Source organism: Anguilla anguilla, chromosome 7 (genome assembly GCF_013347855.1).
Source record: "Anguilla anguilla isolate fAngAng1 chromosome 7, fAngAng1.pri, whole genome shotgun sequence".
NCBI lineage: Eukaryota > Metazoa > Chordata > Actinopteri > Anguilliformes > Anguillidae > Anguilla > Anguilla anguilla.
This window is the reverse complement of record NC_049207.1, coordinates 27282492-27305876: the sequence shown is the minus strand read 5'-3', so window position 1 is coordinate 27305876 and position 23385 is coordinate 27282492. Positions and strand designations below refer to the sequence as shown.

Below are 23385 nucleotides of genomic sequence, written 5' to 3'. Positions count from 1 at the left end.
CTCATTGAGTCTTTGGATGTCCCGGGGATAGATTTCAGGGAATAGATCGCTATGAAGTCCTGGAGAGCTGAAGGACTGGGCGTAGGAACCCATCACTGCTGTGGCAAGGGAAGAGATCAAAGCTGCTCAGTGGTTGCTAGGAGCATATGGATTATGTCCTTGTTTGCACTATCGAGCAGCCAGTTCTGGGCCCACTGAATGTTTAAATAAGAAATATAATCTTTAACTCCACTTTCAGGAGAGCCCACTTGCATGGAGAAAACTTGTACTAAAATAAGGAACATTACATCCGTGCAAGAAACATTTTGTTTCAATATACCAAGCAAAAGTGCTGGTAAAAATTTTCTGATCTCGCAACCCTCTTAATGAGATTATTAATTTCCTGTGAAACAAACCTGATTGATACATTTTAATATATGGCATTAAAAGGTTTTTCGGTGCATTGAAACAACTGCATGTGTACTGAGTGAATGTAACAAATGCTGTATTTAGTTTGTGGGAAATTTTAAAGTTTATGAGGGGAGAAAAGTATTATTTAGTTTGGCAAGTTTTGGTTTTAGACTTTTTTTTTTTTTGGCCAAAAGTTACCACAAGCAGCTTGGAAGTGCTGCCAGCACAACACACAGAATTTCACATTTTTTGCAGAACAGCCATAAAATACAACATTTAATAAAAAGGCATCAGACAAATCAACTGTGGGTGTTGAGTGCTGTCAAAGTGACAGCAAATTGGGAGAGGTCCTATTTTGCACCCCCCTATGTATTGGAGTGTGTTGAGTGGGGGGGGGGGGGGGGGGGGGGGGGGGGGGTCTTTATGACTGTCCTCCTTTTATTAAGCTATGGGGGAGGATTTCCAATTTCACTGTTATTTAAAAGGACAGCAGGAGTGTCCACCATGCAAAAAAAATGAGCAATGCAGATCAGAACTGAGCCCATTTTGAAAGGAAGGTCTCCTGTCAGCATAGGCTATATAAGAACATAAACACGACCACCTGTCATCAGAAAGTTTTGATATGTGCAGCCTACCTCATGGGTAGCTTCTTTCCTGTACACATTCTCTGAAAATTAGAACAGGCAGTGGTTATTTCGAGCCATTTCGAGTTGCGGCCAATTCCACTCAGTGAACTGAAATGAACTGAAAATGAATTATTTTTAAAAATGCTCATAATATTCCATGAGGATTTTTACCAATTCATGAACTAACATTTAGTTAGTAATTTCTTGAATTGAGTTAATCAAAATGCTATTGACCGTAACCTTGATGTTGAGGATACCACTTATCGGGTACCAGTTCTCTGACCCATTCAAAATACGACCTTACTTGGGATTGCATGTTTTTTTTTGTTTTGCATGATTCATTGGTGAGTGCATTTAATGATTTGCAGAAAAGAGAACATTCTAACAAACGGATCGCTACACACTGTTCCACTGTTGATAGCTTATGTCCATTTAATTCCCTCTGAATGCAAGATAAGATTAAAGTCCTACATTTATATAAAAAACCCAAGTGGTTACTGTTGACTCCCACCCAGATGAAGGCAACTTTGTGCTGAAACATTTAGTTTTGTTGCCGTTTTATATGAATAAATATCTATGAATTATTTGCCAGTCATATGAAGGCAGTCTTACCCTCCCTTCTCATGATTAGTGCTCAGTAGTTTCAGAAAGTCAGTCCAATTTTGACATCTGGTTTTTTGGCCAATTTTTGCTTCCTTGTGTCCTTTTAGGCCTTTCCTTCTAGAAGCTTCCATGCTAAAAATGGACCTCTTCTTTGACACTTGGCATGTGGTTAAAAAGGAACGAGTCACAGTGCAGATTTTTCCGCTGGTGGTCATTGAACCGTTCTTTTGCTCCCTTGTTGTTCCCTTGAAATGGAGGCTGTACACAGTTATGCTTGTGCACAAACTGCTGTTCTTCTCACATATGGGACTTGACCAAAGAGAAGGGGATCATCTCTCCAGTGCACAAAACTTCTTTTCATCCTGTGGTTTTGGACTTCAGATGCCATCTTATCAACTCAACAGCTGGTTGCTGAACTGAGGTCGTATCAACTACTGCTGCACATGCCACTTTCTGGGAAGCGTAAATGCACTTAGTCGTGTTGGAAGCAGAATCTCTATAAGTGGGGCAAAAGATGTACAGTTCAGAGTCACAAACCCTGCCCACTTTTCAGAAAGTGACCTATGTTTTCTAACCAATCGTGTTGACTCAGTGAAGGAAGGTCTAATGTCATGCAAACAAACTATGAATGTCATATTTAACAAACTCCTCAGACTATAGGACCAAATGTGTAACCAGGCATTTCCCGCAGCACTACCGCTGCTGTTAGAGTAAAGTGCTGATTCCCAGTCTTAAGATCTCTTAAAATTTGACCATCTAGTTCCGGAAATGCTTAGAGTTTTATACTCAATGTCTCTCCCTCTCTCTCATAGTGATTTGTTGTATATACAGTATCTTAACACAAAACAGCAGCAATCTACCTGATGTAAGCGCAATGCGATTTAAAAAAATCCAAACTCAGAGGGCTACAATAATGGAATAAGAACATTTGTCATTATTCCCGCAGTAAAGCAAATATATTTATTAAGCACTTTAATATACATCAGGAATTTCAGCTCAGTATAATACAAGAAATAAGAATTTAAATTGAGCAGTTCAATGTACACTGTAAGCTATTTACAACTAATGGTTTAACTGAAATTCTGAAACATGACAGGATAAAACAGACACTTTCTTAGCAAAATGGGAAAAAAAAAAGCTGAGTGAACAAAATGTCTTAAGATGGGTGAATACTGTCCAGAACAGGTCTTCAAAGAGCCCTTAGCACTTTCCATTTCACTTCTGCTTCCTTGCTAGTGCATAAAATAAAAAAGGAGGAATAAACATAAGAGAATAAAAAACTAAATTTAAAAAATCCCTTCAGTTCACATCCTTTCTCAAAGAGAATGCCTCGTTTGGCCTTAATTAAATGTAGCTATGCATACATTATCTCTCTGTTCCACTCGACTACCTTCTCTCTCTCTTTGGACAACAGTGGAACAGTGTTAACATGAAAGGCCAGCACATTTATTAAAACAAAAAAAAAAAAAAAAAAAATTCAATGAATTTGGGGGGAAAAAAGGGACACAAATGCTCACATTCCCATCTCCAGTCCAGCAAGGAACAGATGCGCTGTTTCTCCAACGAATACCCCTCCCAATCACCCCCACCTCACCCCCTCAATGGGGAGCCACTTCCGTGGACTATGGAACCGCTGCTCTTGAAAAACCAATGTTTTCCCGCTGAGCTGCCTCAACATGTGAAACATTTAAAGCAATGATTTAGACAATGTCAGGCAGAATCAGCTATTCTAAAACCTTTTTTTATGGGGGTGAAGTAAGAGGGAGAGAAGCTTGTGGCATAGGCCACAAAAATGTGCTGTCCACATAGTCTGACGACAGTACTGGGGAAGAGGGGGGCAAGCAGTTCCTTCCTTGAATTGCAGCGCACAAGTCCTGTACTGTGGAAGGAGGGGAAACAAACATCGCGCTTTCGACTCTGAGAACTTTCGCATTTAGCACCAAACTCTGCAGTCCATGTTATTCTTTTTTTGCCATTTAAACAACAACAACAAAAAAAAAAACTTTAGCACATACATGTGATAAAGGAAGGTCCCACAAGGGACTAAATGAATGCACGCCACCTTTCAACATTGAATTAACACGCCCCATTCTCTCTCAAACACTCCAGTAATACTCATACTCAGATGCACAAAACAAACAAATGATGCAAGCACACTCATGGGAGGAATCCAACTGAACTGCAGTCAACTTATGAGCACCATGGTTTAACATAGAATACAAACAAAAAAGTGGCTTTTTCCATAATAAATATGCTTTGATTATACCCACATTGTAACTTAGCATTGCAATTAACATATCACACACGAGATGTTCAGAACACTGAAACGATCTGTGTTTCCAGCTTAACACAGAGTTTTGGGGTGTCGGAGGAAGGCAGAGCATCGATGCGGGTAGAGGTACCCCATGTCATACAATATCTTGATATTTAACATGAAGATGTGGCGGCGTTGCTCTTCATAGATTGTCCCAAACAAGAGCAGGCAGGACAATTAATACACATTAAAAACAAAGCAAACAAAAAACTTAAACATTGTAACATTTACATAAAATAACAAGTTGTTTGTTAGAAAACAAACAAAATAAAAATGTGAGGAAATGAAAACAAAACTTTAATTCCCCAAAAAAGTGCATACTCTGCATATTAAATATGAATTATTAAATAAAAGGGTAGCGTGCAGGACAGAGAGAAAAGGCCATCACAGATGTAGGCACACTGCAGTATCAGTCTGTGGGGAGGGACTTCCTGTGCGCTGGCCACATTTTTCCCCCAGGCATCGGGCACGTTCCAAAGGTTCCAGGCGGGAACGTGTGTGGAAACAGGGTCGCTAAATGACGTGGACAAAAGGAGCTTGCTTTGGCACATTCTTCTTCCCAATGTCTGGATGATGGACACCTGGAAAATGGAAACAAAGATATGGAAGGTCAGTCTGGGGTGTGGAGTTTTGGGATGGCGAGGGACTCCTGGCAACACAAAATATAGCTGCTCCCCCTCTGGTTTTATTATAATATCACAGACATGCACAGATGGTGCACAACACATTCTTTTTTAAAATCAATATTTTACCTCTGATTTTATCCCCGATTATTCCCAACCCGAAATCCAACTGAACTCCCGCTGCAACCCTTCCTGCCGACTCTTCAGGAGGAGAGGGCAGACACACGACTCCTCCGATTCACGTGACGCCTATTCTCGCTTCTTTTCCAGGTGCACCACCAATTACATACTGCCCACATCATCGGAGGTGGTCAGCATATTCTCGGTTCACACATCCAACTGTTGCCACCTCTGGCCATAGCCGGCAATGGGCTGGGCCGCTGGGACTCCCAGTCGCTCATATGTTGCTTTCGCAACAAGCGTCTTTGCTGCGTGAGCCACCAGGAGGCCCCTGCACTCGATATTATTAACATTGAAAGTACTGTTTCTCTTCCATTAAAGGTAAAACGTTCATCACCTTGTCATAAGTTACTACACAGCTTCCAAAACTGGTCACTAAATAATGCCTCCTGCAGTTAAGCAAAACAGGGCATGGAAAGAATGTGAGAGTTGACCCTCTGGTAAGTCTATAGTACTTAAGAGTGCAATGTAACACATGCCCGCAGTGGCAGGGTCTGTACTCAGCTACGTGCTAAATATCTAGTGTTTCGTCTACCCTCTTCTAAGGATTGTCGCTGCCTCTTAATTTTGCACTTGGGTGTTGGTTGTCATGACGGCCTTTCAAGTAGCTTTGGAGAAAGCAGTCTGCCAAACGAACACACTGTAAACTGCTCTTACTGCCATGGCATTAATCTTTCCTAAAGAAACAAGGTGGTCAGAGCCTCCAGCTTTTGCCAACAGTGGCCTAATTGAGAGTGACAATAGTGCCTAGGTCCTAAAACAAAAACCCACCCTGGACGAGACAAGGGTGTGTGTGTGTCACTCCCCTATGCCTGCGTTCCTGCACCTGGACCACAGTGCTATTGTCAAATGAAAGAATGCAGCAGGATTTGTACCCAAAAGGGACCCTCAGGTCAGAATGCCTGCATTAAATCACAGGAGCAGCTGATCATGAAAGAAACGCAGCTCACAACACACGTTATAGCAGGATAAAAAAACAAAAAACTACCACTGCCAAGAAGGCTGAATTAAGTATAGAAATTATAACAATAAAAATATACACGTTACTTTTGGTCTCGGTTGTAAAGAGTAAAATAGGACGGAAATAGATAGGAAGGTGAAACTATAGAAGAGGTAGTCTACAGCAACCATATTTAACAGAAAACCAAAATGTACAATCTATAATGGTTAAACTACTCGATTTAGGATAAACAAATGCATCCTGTGCAGCTCCATTACTGTATTGACCTATTTTCTGTTTGCTTTGTTGGATGACATTACAGGCCATTTAGCTGGTACTGCGCTTAATGTTTAATTGTTTTTCTGAGTCATTAAATGACCCCCCCCCCTGCCCCCATCTTCCTTGGGAAAGGGAGTCTCAAACATTAAACTCTGGATGACTTATGACCGTAAGACAACACCCGGCGATAAAGTCATCGGTCTCCTTGCGTTTTTAACAATTTAAATTCTTCAGCTGGAGCTGATTTATGGCGTAATGAATGCTTCGGAGTTCCTGGTGACAGAAGTGCCTGACAGACGGTACGACGGCCTGACAGGCAAGCGTTAGTGCGTTTGTGTATTGCCAGGTTAACCTCGTCCGCTTCGTGCAGCTACGTGACGTTCACATCAGATTCAATCGCTGCCGTTTTCTTCCTTCAGAAAACAAAGTCCTGTTTTAAACTGTCAAAAACGACTCCTTTATTAACACTCAACGTGTCTTTGTTTAGGGTTGAATAATAACTGAAGTGCCTAAATTGTTACCAATTTCTTCCCCGCCCTCCTGACAAAAGCTTCTTTTGTAATTTGGAAACGTGCATGGGTCGTGTCACGTTTCATTAACAACATTTCATTAAGACATTCAATGCCGAACTAACAAAAGCCTGCCTGTGCACTGGCATGGCACATCGCTCGCTACACCGCCCACTGGCCATAATAAATGAAACATGATGCCTGCTTTGTTCCAATCACGCATAACAGTGAAACATGATTTTCACCTCAGGGCGTTGGAAAGCCAATGGTTAAGTCTGAGACTGATGTGATTGCAGACGTAGCATTTATAAATGGCTTACTGTACTTCCTCCAGATTGAATGGAAAGGTCATGCAGGGCCTGTTTTTCCCACCACAGGCAGAGTTTGGGGGGCTTTGACCCGTAGATTAGCTTTGCCACACGACACGCGAGAGTTTTGAGCGAAAGAAAATCCCTCACTGCTTTCTACAAACAGCTCAAAGCACCCTGCAAGTTCACTCTCCAACCTCCGCCCCAAAACAATGAGACCAAAAAGGGAGGTGGGGTTGTTTGGGGGCAGTACTATGAGATGCGGAGGGAGCGGCTTGGGGGGAGGAACTATGGAAGAAGCTAGGGGTGTGGGAGAGGTGTTAAGAGGTGGATGGGAGTGGCTAGGGGGAGGAGCTATGAGTTGGGACGGGAGGGATGGGATCACATTACATTGCCTGAAGGAACTCACCAGCTATAATGGCGTCTCCTTCTTGTAGTTAAAGGTGGGGTCTGATCCTTCAATCTGCAGCTTGAGGGCCTGCTTGAGGCTCAGTTCTGTCTCGCCAATGGGGTAGCCTTCAAGCACGTCCTGGTGCCCCCTGTCCTGCACAGTTCTGGGCACAGACACTCTCCCCAGGAACACCTGGTTACCCTGCAGGTGGTAGTTGGGGTTGGTCATGATGCCATTCCTTTTCTTCTCGGCGCACACTTGCTGTTGAATGAGGAACTGCTGGTGGGCTGCTGAGGACTGGCCCGCCAGCTTGCAGGGAGGGTCCTTCAGCCCCCCGACGCCAATGCCCTGTCCCAGCACCGGCTTGCCCAGCGCGACCCTCTTGTCGAACTGGGTCATCTCATACTCCAGGACCTGGCCCTGTGAGGACGACCCTGCATTTTTGGGCTTCTTCCTCTCCCCGGAGCCTCCTCCTCCTCCTACTCCCTTGCTGGAGGATCCATTGGACACCCCGTGTCCGGTTTTGCCCGTTTTGGTGGACCTCAGGCTGGGCTTTATCTGACCCCACTCAAATTCGGCAGAGGGCGGGGAGGCGGGAGGAGGGGGCGGCTGCTGCAGGCCGAGGGAGCGGCTGGTGGAGGTGGGGGAGACGACGGACTGGCGGCTCCTGCTGCGTGGGAGGGAGTGCTGCTGGATCTGCTCGGTGAAGCTGAGGCCGTGGAAGCTGTCCATGGGCACGGTCTGGGCCGTGGCGGTGGAGGAGGTGGTGCGCAGGGAGGAGTTCTTTGAGCTCTTGAGGGAGGTGTTGGAGAGGGAGGACTTGTGGCGGTCCACCGTGGAGTCGGGCGACTCAGAGGGCGAGCTGAAAGCGTGGGCCGGCCCGTTGTTGGCGGCGCCGGTGCTGCCGGAGCTGTTGGACTTGGCGGCGAGCGACTGCAGCTTTCCCGCCGCACCGACGGGCTGCCGCTCGTCCATGGTGTGGACGGGGGACGGGCTGCACCCGTTCAGGACCACGGACGCCCCGTACTTCTCCAGGAGCTTGATGATGTGGGCGTGCCCCCCCTTGGCGGCCACCCGCATGGCCGTGCGGCCGAACTGGTCGGCGTGGTTGGGGTCGGCGCCGTGTTCCAGAAGGATCCGCACTACGTCCAGGTGGCCCTCCTGGGCGGCGATGCCCAGCGCTGTGGCGCCCTGGTTGCAGGTGTGGTCGACCCGGGCGCCGCTGTCGATCAGATGCTGAACGACGTGGGCGTGGCCCTGCCAGGCTGCCGACTGCAGGGCGGAGCGCCTCTCGTTGTCGCAGGAGTTGACGTCGGCGCGGCGGCCGACCAGGAGCCGCACCATCTCCAGGTGCCCCTGCCAGCACGAAACGTGGAGCGCCGTCCTCCCCTCGGGATCCCGCGCCTCCGCGTCCGCCCCGCTGTCCAGGAAGTACTCGGCCATGGCCAGCTGGTTCTCCAGCGCCAGGATGTAGAGGGTGGGCCTGCCGTCGGCGTCCTTGTGGTCCAGGTCGGCGCCGTGGCTGAGAAGAAGCTCCACCACGTCCCGGTGGCCCTCCAGCGCCGCGACCCGCAACGAGTTCCTCCCGTCGTACCCCCGCTGGTCCACGCTGGACTTGTTTTCCAGAAGGATCCGGGCGCAGTCGTAGTGGCCCTCCTGGGCGGCGAGGATGAGTGGGACGCGGCCGTCGTTGTCGACCTCGGTGCAGCGGGCGCCCTGCTCGATGAGCGCGTCGCACACCAGCCGGTGCCCCTCGAAGGCGGCCATGTGCAAGGGGGTCCAGCCGGCGTCGTCCCGGTGGTTCTCATCCAGCCCCCTGTCCAGCAGGGTGCGCACCACCTCCACGTTTCCCTGGGCAGAGGCGATACTCAGCACCGTCCTGCCCTCCCCGTCGATGCTGTCCACCGCCGCGCCCCAGAACAGCAGGGCGTTGACGGTCGAGGCGTGGCCCATGGAGGCGGCCGCCAGGAGGGGGGTGCGCCCGTTGTTGTCCGTGTGGTCCACGTCGGCCCCGCCCTCCAAAAGCAGGTCGACCACATCCACGTGGCCCTCGTACGCGGCCACCAGGAGCGGGGTCATGCAGTCCTTGTCACAGTGGTCCACCTCGGCGCCCCGGTCGATCAGGAGGCTGACCACCGAGGCGTGGCCCTTGCTGGCGGGGACGCAGAGCGCCGCCACGGAGAGCGCGGTGCGGCCGTCCACGTCCTCGTGGTTGACCTCGGCGCCGTGGTCCAGCAGGTGCTCCACGATCTCGCGGTGGCCCATGTAGGCGGCCGCGATGAGCGCCGTCCTCCCCTCGTTGTCGGCCTTGTTGACCTCGGCGCCGTGCTGGAGCAGGTTGAGCACGATGTCCTCGTGGCCCCCCCAGGCCGCCGCCCTGAGCGCGGTCCGACTGTCCGCGTCGGCGCAGTCCACCTTGGCGCCGGCGTAGAGCAGCGCCGAAACCACCTCCGAGTGGCCGCCCCAGGCCGCCGAGCGGAGAGCCGTCCAGCCGTCGTGGTCGGTGTGGTCGATGTCCGCCCCTCGCCCGATCAGGCAGTTCACCACCTTGGTGTGGCCCTGCCTGGCCGCTAGCGTCAGCGCCGTCTGCCCGTGGCTGTCCTCCAGCTCCAGGTCGGCGCAGCGCGACACCAGCAGGTTGACCACGTCCAGGTTGCCGCTGTACGCAGCGTTGGCCAGCAGGGTGCGCCCTCCCGAGTCGCTCTGGTTGACGGAGGCGCCGTTATCCAGCAGGGTGCGGATGGAGTCCTCCCGCTCCAGGGCCTGCTGGACGGCGCAGGAGGCCCGCTCCCCCTCGCTGCCGCTCACGTGCGCCCCGGCCTTCACCAGCAGCTGCAGCACCTCCTGCTCCTTGGGGATGGAGGTGCTGAGGGAGTCCTGGGCCGGGGTGCCGTTCCACACCATCCAGAGCGCCAGATTGGAGGGCTCGATCTGCAGGTTGGAGTTGATGAGGTGGAAGGCGAACTCCTGCACCTCGCGCGGCTGCAGCTCCTTGGCCCTGCAGGTGTAGCTCATGGCCATCATGCGGTGGCCCTCGGCGGCGTTGCACAGGTACTTCTGCGTGCAGTGCTTCACGTCCAGCAGCCATTCCGCAAAGCTGTAGTGGAACAGGATCCGCGTGCCACCGAGACCCTCCACCAGCAGCTTGGACAGGATGTCCATCTTCTTCTGGAACTCCTCCATGGTGAGCGCCATGTTCTTGGTCCACACGGCGTGGTACAGCTCTTTGACGGTCAGGGGTCGGCGGGCGGCTAAGATGGCGTTGAGGATGGGCTGCACCTTGGTGAACTGCTTGCGGACGAAGAGGCGCTGGCAGAGCCAGAGGTAGAGGCCATTGAGCGTGCCGGGGATGTCGCGGATTTCGCGCAGCATGATGAAGCTGTCCACCACACCGTCCAGCACGCGCTCCAGGTACAGGAAACAGCCGCTGCTCTTGATGTGCAGCTGGTTCAGCATCTCGGCCGTCTCCTTGGTGAGGTGTTGCCGTAGCGCCTCCTCCTGGTCCAGGCGATGCAGGATGTACTGCTGGACGTCCTTGACGATGTAGGCTTTCCGCAGGTCATCCAGGCTGATCTTGCGAAATCCTGTGAGAGGAAGGACAAGGGGAAAAAAATGATTAAAAAAGTACGGTTTCATTTCATTAACGCTGCAGCAATGTGATCCGCCCAACACCTCTCTCCCTCTTTACATCTATCTGCCCCTCCATCTCTCCCTCCCTCCTGTCTCCCCCCCTCCAGCTTTGTCTATCTCTCACTCCATCTCTCAGTCTCTATTTAGGCTATCTTCCTATCCCTCTTCTGCCCTCCCTCCCTCTGCATATCTCTTCCAGTATTGAATCTTTCTATCTTTCTCTACATACTCAAATACATTTAATTTGCATGAGAAGTGAGCTTGTGTTACAAAAACATCAAGGCACACAAATGAAATGAACAAGTCCCTAATCAAGAAAGTGGGGGAAAAACAGACAGCAACCCTTCCACCCCCTCCCATATACATAATAATCATATGAAATAAAAGAACATTAGCAATTTAAGAAACTTTGTAATATTAACAATGAGCTCATTACAAACAGCAGACACTGTTAGCCCTTGCCCTGTCCTCTCAGAGGCAGGCAGAAACGTACTAAGACTCCAGCTCCATTACTGCAACCTCTTCACCCAGAAGGGTTTTTATTTTATATATTTGTGCAGTGAATTTGGGGAATTACTTGCCTCTGATGAAGAGGTATTTGGGGGGGGGGCATGTAAGGATATCTCTGCAAGTTTGCCATGATCACACAGCCCATTCTCTCTGCCTGTTTCAATAGCAGGGCTGAGAGCAGTGATATTCCTTCTCCAGCTACCTCTCCTTACCCCCACCTCCTACTATCATTTTCAAAATTATTCACGCTTTTATCAGGGGGAAGGGCTTTAAGAGTCAAGTCCCTGGAGTACATCATCGGGTCAAGCCTTAATTTTCCCGAGCGGGAGGCCGGCCTGGTTCAGCCCTTTGCAGAGGGAGGGTGCTTTGAAGGGATTTAAACTGCCTGAGACGCCGTCCCCAGTGACCCCAATAGCGGCCGCATTGATGTTTCTCTTAAACATTGGGGGCATGGGGGGGGGAGGAATAATTGATGGTCTTAAGAGATGACGGTCGATGCTGCGATCCTTTCATCTTGATAATCTAAGTAGGAAGTGTTATCCTTACCGCTGTAACCCACATAAAAATGAGGCAGACCCAACAAATGCCCTTGATGCAATATGAACCCACCAGAACACCTCATGTTTAAAAACAATCTTAAAAGGTGTTCACACTATAGTTCATTACCGGTAATTAAATACTTTTTCAGGCCACAGTAAGGGTGCGTGTTAAGATTTTATATTAGCGGCTAGCATGTGCTAGATTCTTACGGCCCAACAGTACAGGGGAAAATAATGTTTATGGCAGACAGGCAGACAGACAGATTGGCAGACACATTAGGGTTTTACAGGAGCAAAGAAAGATGGTTTTACGGCACAGCCAGATTTGAGCGGTTTCAGGAGGGGGATACTCCTATAACCTCGCATAGCCCCCCTCCCCGCTCCCCCAAGACTGACCAGGATCAGGTTCATCAAAGAACATGACATACTACCATACCACCACCAGTCATACCACCGTGTATCCTGCTCTGGCTGAGTGGCTGAAGCTAAGCAATTGTAGTTCATCCCATGACACTCATTGCAAAGAGTAGGGGGTTTCCCGGTGTCCTGTCCAAATTCCCAACCTGGCTTTGACAACCTGCGGTTGGTTTAATCGGTTTAATTGTAAAAAAAAACAAAAAACAAAATCGCTCTCTCGCTCTCCACCTCCACCATTTCCAGCTGATGTGTGGTGAGCGTTCTGGTGCAAAATGGCCCAGGTGGGTGCTACACCCAGGTGGTGTCCGAGGTCACTTTTCCCCTCGTCACAGTAAAAAGCACTTTGAGTGCGCGCAAACGTAAGAGGATATGTGTGAGTATGTACGTGCATGAGAAAGCTTGTGTGTGTGTGTGTGTGTGTATACACGGACTTCTGCTCTCCAAATTAACCACAGGGTCCTCCGGCGCTGTCCGAGGCAATTAGGCTCCAGATGTTGGGAATTACCCGTCCCCTTCCCCCATGCCTGCTGTCCACATTCTCCACAGGAAACTGTTCCTGCGCCTCAGGATCCCGGGACAGGGCCAGCGCACGCATCGCACACATTTACAAAACGCCCACACCCTCCTGTGGAGACGCTGTCCACGTAATTCCTCAAACCCCAACCAGGGCCTGGGCAGGAAGTGAGCTGTCCCCCTGCGGCTCTTTCCTTCTCCTACTGATTAAAAACAACAGTGCCCACAAAGACGGACAATGCCAACGACACCAAGAGAGGAAGCGGGAGATCTCTCAAACTATTTACTGAGCGGCGAACCCCAGCTGTGTCGCGTGGTTTTTTGTTTCTAGAGAGCGGTAGTTTCCAGAACACCCAGGTGCTGGCTCCAACCATGGCACAAATTAGTGTATAAACAACTCCCGCTGCCGCCTCCCCCCCATCCCTCTGTGTCCCCTTGTTTGGTGGTACAATTTAAGACCAACACTTAAGAAACATTACAAAGAAGAGAACTTACGGTGTTAATATTTCAGAATGGAACAGTGAATGTGTCAGGAGGACTTTGGACAAATCTAATCCATCTTCCAAAAACAAAACAGCAACAGGTAAAAGGCAATTCATCGGGGAGCTGCTCATTTATTTCTGGGCAAATTATCTCATGCTGGTGAGATGGTTGATGATTAAAATGAGTGTTTATCTCTGTGCAACTCAAATCATCTCTATTGTTTGGGGGCCTTTGGCTTTGAGCTCTCTTCAGTCAGTTTGGGTTTTTTTGCAAGCCTAAATCTTCCCTTGTGTGGAGGATAATCTGATCATATCTCGGATGATTCTGCCGCAGGTAGGTGTTTTTCATCTGTCACGAACAACATCAGGGCAGAAGATTTCCAGATGGGACCACAATGCCGTCTGACAACAAAAATCCCTTCCTAATCCTCAACGAGGCAACTAACTACATTCTATTAAAACAACAAATGAATGGTTGTCACTACCAGACTTGGATGAAACATGCATTCCAAAGTCTTCTGTGGATCCCTGGGAATTTTCAGGGAAGCCAAAACTGCCACATGAAAGAAGACTATTTCTGGATACTGGTGAAACTTTAAGCAATCAGAACTAAATTATACTTCATGCTCTGAAGGATTAAATATAAAGTATTTTTATATGATTATAAGAGAAAAGTTTTTTTGATGAAAAACTGCATAACCAAGAAAGGAAAAAAAAAAAACCTAGTTATTCCTTTGAAAACGGGGTATCTTCTCTTATATGTTTGTTGCGCTTTCTGGATATTGCAGATAATGGTTTGACCCAGTTGTCTGTCGGCTGCAGGGGCTGCGCGGTTCTCGCCGGCTGATGGGTCCGCGGCCCGAGAGCCGCTGCAGCCGGGGCGCCGCGCAGGGCTGCGTCAGCACTTTCGCCTCGGAGCACATTTTTCCGGCTAATCCCGGCAGAGTGCAGGAATTTGCAGTGTCAATGACCCAACGCTCCCGGTGCCGCTTAATACCGCAGACAGAGCATCTCAGCTGCACTCAGCCTGTGGGAGAGGGGAGGGTCCAACCGGAGGGAGCAGCCAATGGGAAGAGGGTTGGGCATTTCAAGGCTGAACCAGGAAGAGCCAATGGGACGTGAGCTGGGAATTTCAAGGCCACATCAGAGGGAGGAGCAAATGTGAGGTGGGCTGGACCTTTCGGCAAGGAACCTGAAAGTCGCAAGAAAGCCACTGCACTCCTGCGCCTGCGCCTGTCTTAACGACTACTTGCATTTTTATGTATTTTTATTTTTCCATAGATTGCGTTGTTGCCGTTCTCGTTGTTAGTGTTAATCAGTTTAACCATCAGGGTCCAAGTTGAACTATGCGGTTGTTCCCTGTACTTGGACCGGTACTTCTCTCTAGGGGTTTCGTCATACTTGTTCCTGGTTATGGTTATACACTTTGTTGTACATCGCTCTGGATAAGAGCGTCTGCCAAATGCCTGTAATGTAATGTAATGTAATGTAACGCATTTCAACCAGATACGGCATCAGACCAAGCCATCGAGAATGAATGGACTGGTGAGGCCGGCATATTTTTTCAAAGCGCCCAAGTGTGCTGCTGATTTCGAATGAAAGAACCCAAGTGCAACATCACGACAGTCAATTTCATCAAAAACAATAAAGGATTCATGAAGATGTACCACAGGAAATACAGAATTCAGCTGCCAAGAAAGTGCTAACCCATTGGCTGGCTGAACAAAAGTGGTAGATTTTTTTCGCAGGAAGAAAGGTGATAGGGTCCCAGAAACTCGTGGGCTGGAAATTCTGCAATGTGAACTCCCCTGCTGGGTGTCCCTGGCATGCCTTTTGGAACTAGGTCCATTTGTTGCAATTGTCTAAATGTCGTTCAATGTGTCGTTCATAAGCTGGGAATGTTGTGCCTTTGAGCAGCCAGGCTAAGTGACTCACCAAGACTAACGGAAGTTTAAACCGAACTGAACCGAGCGCAAGTGGGCGGTTTCCCCAACGTTCTCGAACCTTCATCACAGCAGAAGTGAGCCTTCATCTCAGTAACAAAGAGTTCGGCCTCAGGCGCGATGAGACAGTGCAATCCTGCCCCCCCCGGCTCTTCACTCCGTTTACGTCCCCTGCCCCTTTAAGGACAACCTTTCAGAAAGTAAAAAAACAAAAAAAAACAAAAAAAAACAAAAAACAAAGAGCTACCATCGGGTGCATGGCGCCGCGCCGCACGCGAAAAAGCCATGGGAAGTGTGAGCGGAACGGGAAGGCAACGCGAGTAGAACTGCGACCGCAGCTGCAGTAGTCCCTGCTCACTTCAACTCGAAAGCTCAGATCTGCTTTTCCAGAGCGCAAAACAAAATTAAGAAAAAAAGAGACGAAAATTCAATTCTGTCACAGCACGGGCCCACATTTTACCGGTCTCAAAATGGAGGCACCTAAGCTAATATGCACAGGGCTCTAATGGCACTGGGGGGGGGGGGGTGCCCTGCCGTATTTTACTGACCGACCCCTGCCCCCCCCCACTCACCCACTGTGGTAGGGAAAGAAGCAGAATCACCTGCTTTTAACCAGGTTAACCCTGCGGCTTTTCAGCTCCTTTGCGCAAACCGACCCTTTTTAGGGATTACAAGATACGCGAGATATGTCCTGAAAAAAATAAAATAAAAAATATACCCTTTTTCCTGTCACTTGTTACATGTTGCCCCATCCCTGCACTTCTTGGTAATTTGTATTTGTCCTAATACTGTAGCTTATTCTTCTGCCTAGTTGGCTTTGCAGATGTTAAGACCAGGATAGTGTTCATTGTTCTCGGCTAGAAATAGCTGTACAAAATAAGTAATTGTACCTTACTGAACCCGTGTTCAGCAGTTGTCCACGATCATGAAAATGCACTTTTGTACGTCGCTTTGGATAAAAGCGTCTGCCAAATGAATGTAACGTAAATGTAAATGTCCTGTCGAGTGAAGCTGCTGGACCTTTCATTTAAAAAGGGAACCGAAATTGCAACAGAAAAGCTTGGTGTGCGATTTTAAGACCCAGTCCCAGTCAACATCACCTTGGTGTTCAATTTGGTTGGCTAGAACCATTTGTGAACATGAAGGGGGAAAAAACAGTTTTAAACTAATCAGTGTGTCTTTTTTATGTTCAGAGGCGGGATTTACACTGACCACTGCCCGCCCCTATTGGCTCGCTATTTTAATTTAAAAAAGCATTTCATTTGCCAACTCCATTGCCCCTCCACTCATTTGTCCACTTTCTAATAGTTTGGGTGAGAAACATCATTTAATTTGCTTAATGGTGTGACTGAGTTACCAGTCTTACATATGGTAAAGGTGTCTAGTAGTGGGAGGTGTGGTCACGGCACTGTTCTTGATTTAACTAGTGCTAGAACCAAGAACAGAACCAGGCCGCAGAATACGTATGGTAGAAAAAAAAAATAATGGTATGAGGAAAAAAATATTATATACATTTTTCTTTTTTAAAAAAGGGCGCTGTAGGCACAGACATTTCAGGGAAAGAGCGGTTATTTTCCGATATTAATTGCGTACGACGCGCGGCGCAACGTACCCGACTCCTCGCGCGGAGACAAGCGATTGCGAGCGCTTTGAACTGGCGGCGTGACGGCCGGGAGGTAAAGGCAGGCGGCCATGCCTGGACTCGCCCCTCTCTTAAATACCAGCTGCGGCGGGGAGCGGAAGGAACCTCCGGCCTGCCTGAGCGATATCAGCTGACATGTTTATATTCGGCGCAAACACTGCCTCAGCGCCACAGCCAGATACCTGCTACTGCAGAGGAAGCTCTCGGCGCAATGTGGTGATAAACACTCGTGAATACCCTCGCTCTCTCTTTCCATCTCTCTCTCTCTTTGATCTTTCACTTGCCATATCTTTATTTTTCTATTTCTATGCCATATCTTTATTTTTCTATATCATACCTCTATCTCTGCCTCATTCAGTTCAATTCAATTTAAATGTTTTATTTGCATGAACTATTTTGCAACACATTTTGAAAACGCGTCTATATTTGTTATAACGGTTGCATTGTAATGACAATTAAGATAACAGCAATAGTAACTCTCTCCTTCCCCCCTTTATCTATCCATCTCCCTTTCTTCTCTTTCCCCCCCACCCCCTCCACACTATCAGTACTCAGTGGGAGTAGGACTATGAAACCTTGAGCTTGTTCTGGTTTAAAAAAAAAAAAAAATCCTTTTAATACATTTCAGACAATGCACCATATTAAGTTCAGTCTACCGTCTAATATCCCCCACATTCTCCAGTGTGTTTCACCCCGGGTATGAAATATCACACCCAGCAAAGTCACATCCATCAGGAAGGACGCGTGCGAAACGGCGCTGTTCGTCGGCCCGGGAAGAAAGAGGCCGCTCGTTCGGAGAAGCCCCCGCCCACTTGCACCTGTGTGTAAGGTATCCGGCCAGGTTCAATCACCGCAGCGCACACCTGAGCTGCAGAGGAGCCCGTGTGACTGACTGCAGGGTATCATGGTGGTGGCACGGCTTCTCCCTAATGCACAGCTACACCTGTCAAAAATACCCATAACCTGCCCCAGCCCAGTGAAAAATACCCATAACCTGCACCAACCCTGTCAAAAACACCCATAACCTGCCCCAGCCCAGTGAAAAATACCCACAACCTGCACCAACCCTGTCAAACATACCTCATAACCTGCACCAATCCTGTCCAAATACCCATAACCAGCACCAATCCTGTCAAAATACCAATAACCAGCACCAACCCTGTCAAAATACCCATAACCAGCACCAGCCCTGTCAAACATACCTCATAACCTGCACCAATCCTGTCCAAATACCCATAACCAGCACCAATCCTGTCAAAATACCAATAACCTGCACCAACCCTGTCAGAAATACCCATAACCAGCACCAACCCTGTCCAAATACCCATAACCTGCACCAAATCCTGTCCAAATACCCATAACCTGCACCAAATCCTGTCCAAATACCCATAACCAGCACCAACCCTGTCCAAATACCCATAACCTGCACCAACCCTGTCCAAATACCCATAACCAGCACCAACCCTATCAAAAATACCTCTAACCCGCACAAACCCTGTCAAAAGGACCCATAAGCTGCATCGTCCCTCACAAAAACTACCCCATAACCTGCACCAGCCCTGTCAAAAATGCCTCATAACCTCAACCAACCCTGTCAAACATACCTCATAACCTCCACCACTCCTGTCAAAAAATCCCACATTACCTGTAACAACCGTGTCAAAACTACCCATAACCTACACCAACCCTATCAAAAATTCCCCATAACCTCCACCACTCCTGTCAAAAAATCCCACATTACCTGTAACAACCGTGTCAAAACTACCCATAACCTACACCAACCCTATCAAAAATTCCCCATAACCTCCACCACTCCTGTCAAAAAATCCCACATTACCTGTAACAACCCTGTAAAAACTACACATAACCTGCACCAACTCTGTCAAAAGATCTCCAAAGAGTCTCCAAAGAATCTGCCCTTGCTCAGGTTCTACATATTTATTTTTGGCAAAATTTTGTATTTCTGACCTCCTGTCGACCCCCCCTCTGGACACAATTTGTAAAGAATTTTCCCATCTGCTCCTGGGAACAAAGCCAGGGAGAGGGAATTTTTTTTTTCGCAAGGGGGTTCTAGAACACCGCTGTAAACGTCCCTCCCAACCCACCCACACACACGCCCCTGCTCTAGTCACGACAACAGCTCTTTATTAGCCAATAAGGAAGCCCAGTGAACATGTACTGCAGCTGCTACCAACCTGCAGAATGGTGTTTATCTGAGATTTTAACAGCCTCAACCACAGCGATACCAATTTCTCCTATAATTGTCTCTGCAGGGCCCTAGTATTTGGCACTGGTCTAAAACGTTCTCTCCTCCTCGGACCAGTGATGGGAGATTGAGGTTTCAAGAACCCTGTTAGAGGAGGAGCTACAGCAAGTTGCCAACCGCCGACTTACTCTCCCGAGCGAAACGCGATGATTGGTGTAATCAGTGCATCAGAGACAGAATATTGTAGTTCTGCCTATTTTTGCTTTTGTGGGAAACCTCATACTCCCGTCATTATTTACGGCATTCCCAGAGCTCTGTGGAATCAGGATATATCCTTGGCCCTCTGTGTTCAGAGCTCCGGTCCAGTGTTAGGTACTTGCAAAGTTATTTGTGGCATGCGGTGGGTTATTCCGAGCAGCACTGACACCACCCCCTCGTTAAAACGCTTTCCTTCTCTCCCCTCTGACATTACTCAAACGAGCTCCGAGGCTAAGGTAAGGGTTCGGCTGCTGTTTATTCTTCCCATCAATCACACTACGCTGCATATAACGCACTTTAATTAGCACTAGATGTGACAGGCTTCATTTCTTTACAAATATCCCCTCTGCCCTCCCTCCTTCCCCTCCCTCCATTTAAGGAAAATAAATAGTGACATATACTGGGAGCTAAATCACTCCTCGGTTGTAAGAGACCAAAGGGGTAAAATGCGTGAAAGCTTGACACCATTAAAGCACACAATGTTGGCATATTTCTTATATAAAGTGAGTTTCTTCACTCATCATTTCAAATATCTCCTTCATCCCTTCTTCCCCTGCCACCATTTAAGGAAAATGCATAGTTACACATATTAAGGTCTAAATCACACCTTTGTTGTGTGGGGGAATAGTGTGAAAGCTTGAAAGTGTTATAACGTTGCCTTGTTTTTCAGATAAAGTGAGTTTCTTCGCTCAGTGCTGATCTTCAGTCCTGTTTACAGGTCTGTCTCTGGACTCCAGGTGTTTAGGACAGAGACAAAAAAAACAAGCCAGTCATCTGTAACCGTAACGATCATGCTCGGACACGGGTTGACTGGCACGAGTCAACTTTGGCATGCCAGATTAAGAACACGGGTCCTCGAACCCGGTTGCCATGGGGACAGAGACCGAACTGGGCAGCGAGCGGGGGGGGGGGGGGGGGGGGGGGGGGGGGGGGGGGGCACAGAACAAATGTGCCCCAGGGAAGAGGCAGGATACACCGATATCAAGATAATTCCCCTCAGCACAGCAGTATGTTCATACATACCCGTATGTTCGAGGGGGAGGTGTGTCACCCCCAATATTTTCATACGAATTGGTCCCGAGACTAGCTGTAGTATGCTTGTGAAACCTGACATGTGACTGCAGGAGACTAGGCAATCCATTAGTGTGTCTCCCCCAAAGCTGAAATGAAACCTACACCTAAGTGTTCATACATTTTTGTATTCTGAGACTAACACGTATGTTATCCACTACTGTACGCAGCTCTGCATAAGAATGTCTGCTAAGTGACTGTAATTGTAATGTAGTGTGACACAGACACCATTGAATTTCGGGGTGTGGTTGTGCAAAAAAAAAAAAAAAAAAAACGGGGGAGGGGGCTGGAATTTGTTTTTATTTGTCATATTTAAATTGACTGCGAACTTATGAACAGTAAAAATTTTTAAAGAACTTAGTAGAGAACACAGGAAATGTGACACAAGCAGAAGAAAATGTCGGAATGTACAGTGCTAGTCTCAGGCCTGGCTTCTCTCACAGGAAACAGGAAACGTGAAAGTAAACTCCATCCCCCAGGGTGACCTTCTCTCAGCGGCAGGCTCTCCTATACCCACGACCCCAGAATTAACTCCACACAAAAAAACCGAGCAGCCTGCCAGGCCGCTATTGGAAAAATGCCTGCCCCCGCCTCCGCCTCCGCCTCCGCCTCCGCCTCCGCCTCCGCCTCCTCCCCCCCCCCCCCCCCCCCCCCCCCCCCCCCCCCAAAATAAAAATAAAAACAATTCAAGCTCTGAATCTGCACAAGTGAAGTCACTGCTGGGCCTCTTCATAATGACGGCCGTCTCATGACGGCACAGGTGGCTGACAGAAAAATCCCCCCCCCCCCCTTTCGCACAGGAGGAAATAAACGTTTGCATTACTGTTTGGCCTGTGTTTATACTGACAGACAGCAAGCCAGGGTGTTACAGTTGCTGGTGAAATCTGTCCCACAGCAAAAAAAAAAAAAACTAAGGGAAATAGGGAGTGGGGAGAAAGGAAAAAAGAAACAGTGGTCAAGATGAATATGTCAGGAATGCTCTGACCTTTTGCCAAAGGCTGGGGGCCAGGGGGCCAGGGGGCCGGGAGGGGCCAGGGGGCTGGCTGGGAGGTGCCCTCCCCCCCGTTTGGGAGCCACTAGCGCGCCACTGAAATGAGCCCTCTGTGTCTGTTAGCGATCAGCTGTGCTAAATCTGCGCTGTCACCTGCCGTGGCTCTCTGAAAGGACCCATTCACGGGGCTGCCCGCTACCGCGCCTGATGGGGGCTGCTACGGGGTGACCCAGCACACACACACACCCCTGGAACTCCAAAGTTGTTTCTGAATTTTTAGGGTATCTTCTGGGTGATGGACACAGCATAAATAAGAGGCAGAGGGTGTGTAAGGCATGCCAGAGAGGCAGAGGGGTTTCAGTGCTCGTTGAAAAAGAGCAGAGGGGTCTCAGTGCCCAGTTTGGAACAGCAGAGGGGTCTCAGTGCTCACAGTGGAACAGAAGAGGGGTCTCAGTGCTCACAGTGGAACAGAAGAGGGGTCTCAGTGCTCACAGTAGAACAGCAGAGGGGTCTCAGTGCTCACAGTGGAACAGCAGAGGGGTCTCAGTGCTCACAGTGGAACAGCAGAGGGGTTTCAGTGCTAACAGTGGAATAGCAGAGGGGTCTCAGTGCTCACAGTGGAACAGAAGAGGGGTCTCAGTGCTCACAGTAGAACAGCAGAGGGGTCTCAGTGCTAACAGTGGAACAGCAGAGGGGTCTCAGTGCTCACAGTGGAACAGAAGATGGGTCTCAGTGCTCACAGTGGAACAGAAGAGGGGTCTCAGTGCTCACAGTGGAACAGCAGAGGGGTCTCAGTGCTCACAGTGGAACAGCAGAGGGGTCTCAGTGCTCACAGTGGAACAGCAGAGGGGTCTCAGTGCCCAGTGTGGAACAGCAGTAGGGTCTTAACGCTCATGTGTTCATACACATGGGGGGGGGGGGGGGGGGTGGTATTTATTTAAAGGAAGAGGAGAAATAATGCAACACATTTGCAGTAACCTGCTGCTGCCTTTATCCTTCCAACCCAGCCCAGCCACACCCATCCTGGCAGAAAAATTTTTATATTTCTGCCTTAATTACAGTTTCTACTCACAGCCATCAGGGTTCTGCACTACTGGAGAAGAGGCGTAGCCAGACTCAGTTCAGCTATGCTAATTAGCTGTGACTGTTTACCTCTATTTCAGCCCTGCAATCTCCATTTCTCACATATAGCAAACCGCTGGGCAAGATATTTACAGAAAAATAATCCCAATTGTTCTGACCAGAAAACAGTGGCTTGCAGAAACAGGACAAATAAAAATTAACATTTGCACTGCCACAAGAGAAATGATCATGTTTGCCAACACTCCAGTGCACAACAAATACTCCAGTGCACTATAGTGCAGCCTGATACTGCAAGAGAATATTAATGGTTACATAATTACAGGACTCGGATAACAGGTCAGCAGTGTCGTATAATGGTTATGGAAGTAGGTTATTAACTGAGGGGTCTCAGGTTGAAATCCAGGGTAGGGATGCATGTTTGAGCAGACAGAAAGCTACCTGAGCAGCTCCAGTAAAACTCTCCCGCTGCTAAAATTCTTATTGCGTAAAAGGCGAGCGAGTAGGCCTGGATACGGGCTTCTGCTAAGCAAGTAAATAACGGCCGCTAACGATTCCTACGCCGTGCTACCCCCAACAGCCATCACTTCACATGCGACCGTGCGTTTTCTTTTTTCGGTCTGTGAAAGAGGTCACAATGGCAAATATAGCGCTCGCACCTACTGCTGCACGACAAAGTGCAGCCGCTGTAAAAACAATGGTGTGCATTCGTAATGGTGTAATTAGCATAGGCTATTCCTCCAGGTTCGGTCAGTCGTTAGGTTTTACCTAATCGCAGCTGCATTCTTTTTCTGCACAAAGACATTTATAGAAGTTTCTAACAAGATATTTTCAGCAAACAGCTCAGATACACATTTCTGCCAAAGTCACTTACAAAAGGATACATGACTGACTTTTTTTTTTTTTTTTATTGTTTTTTTTTTTCATAAACATTAACTAC

At 48.5% G+C, this 23385-nt stretch overlaps 1 protein-coding gene across 1 annotated transcript in view; it reads right to left on the bottom strand.

Moving 5' to 3' along the window:
- Window positions 1-2550: 2550 nt before the first annotated feature.
- The window catches only part of ankrd50 (ankyrin repeat domain 50), a 42920-nt gene continuing 22085 nt past the window's right edge, over window positions 2551-23385 (bottom strand). Inside the window, exons 4-5 of the mRNA XM_035427214.1 lie at window positions 7182-10747; window positions 2551-4514 (exon numbers count right to left, since the gene is read on the bottom strand). Of these exons, the coding sequence (XP_035283105.1) occupies window positions 7185-10747 (3563 nt within the window). The 3' untranslated portion in view covers window positions 2551-4514; window positions 7182-7184. The remainder of the gene's footprint in view (window positions 4515-7181; window positions 10748-23385) is intronic.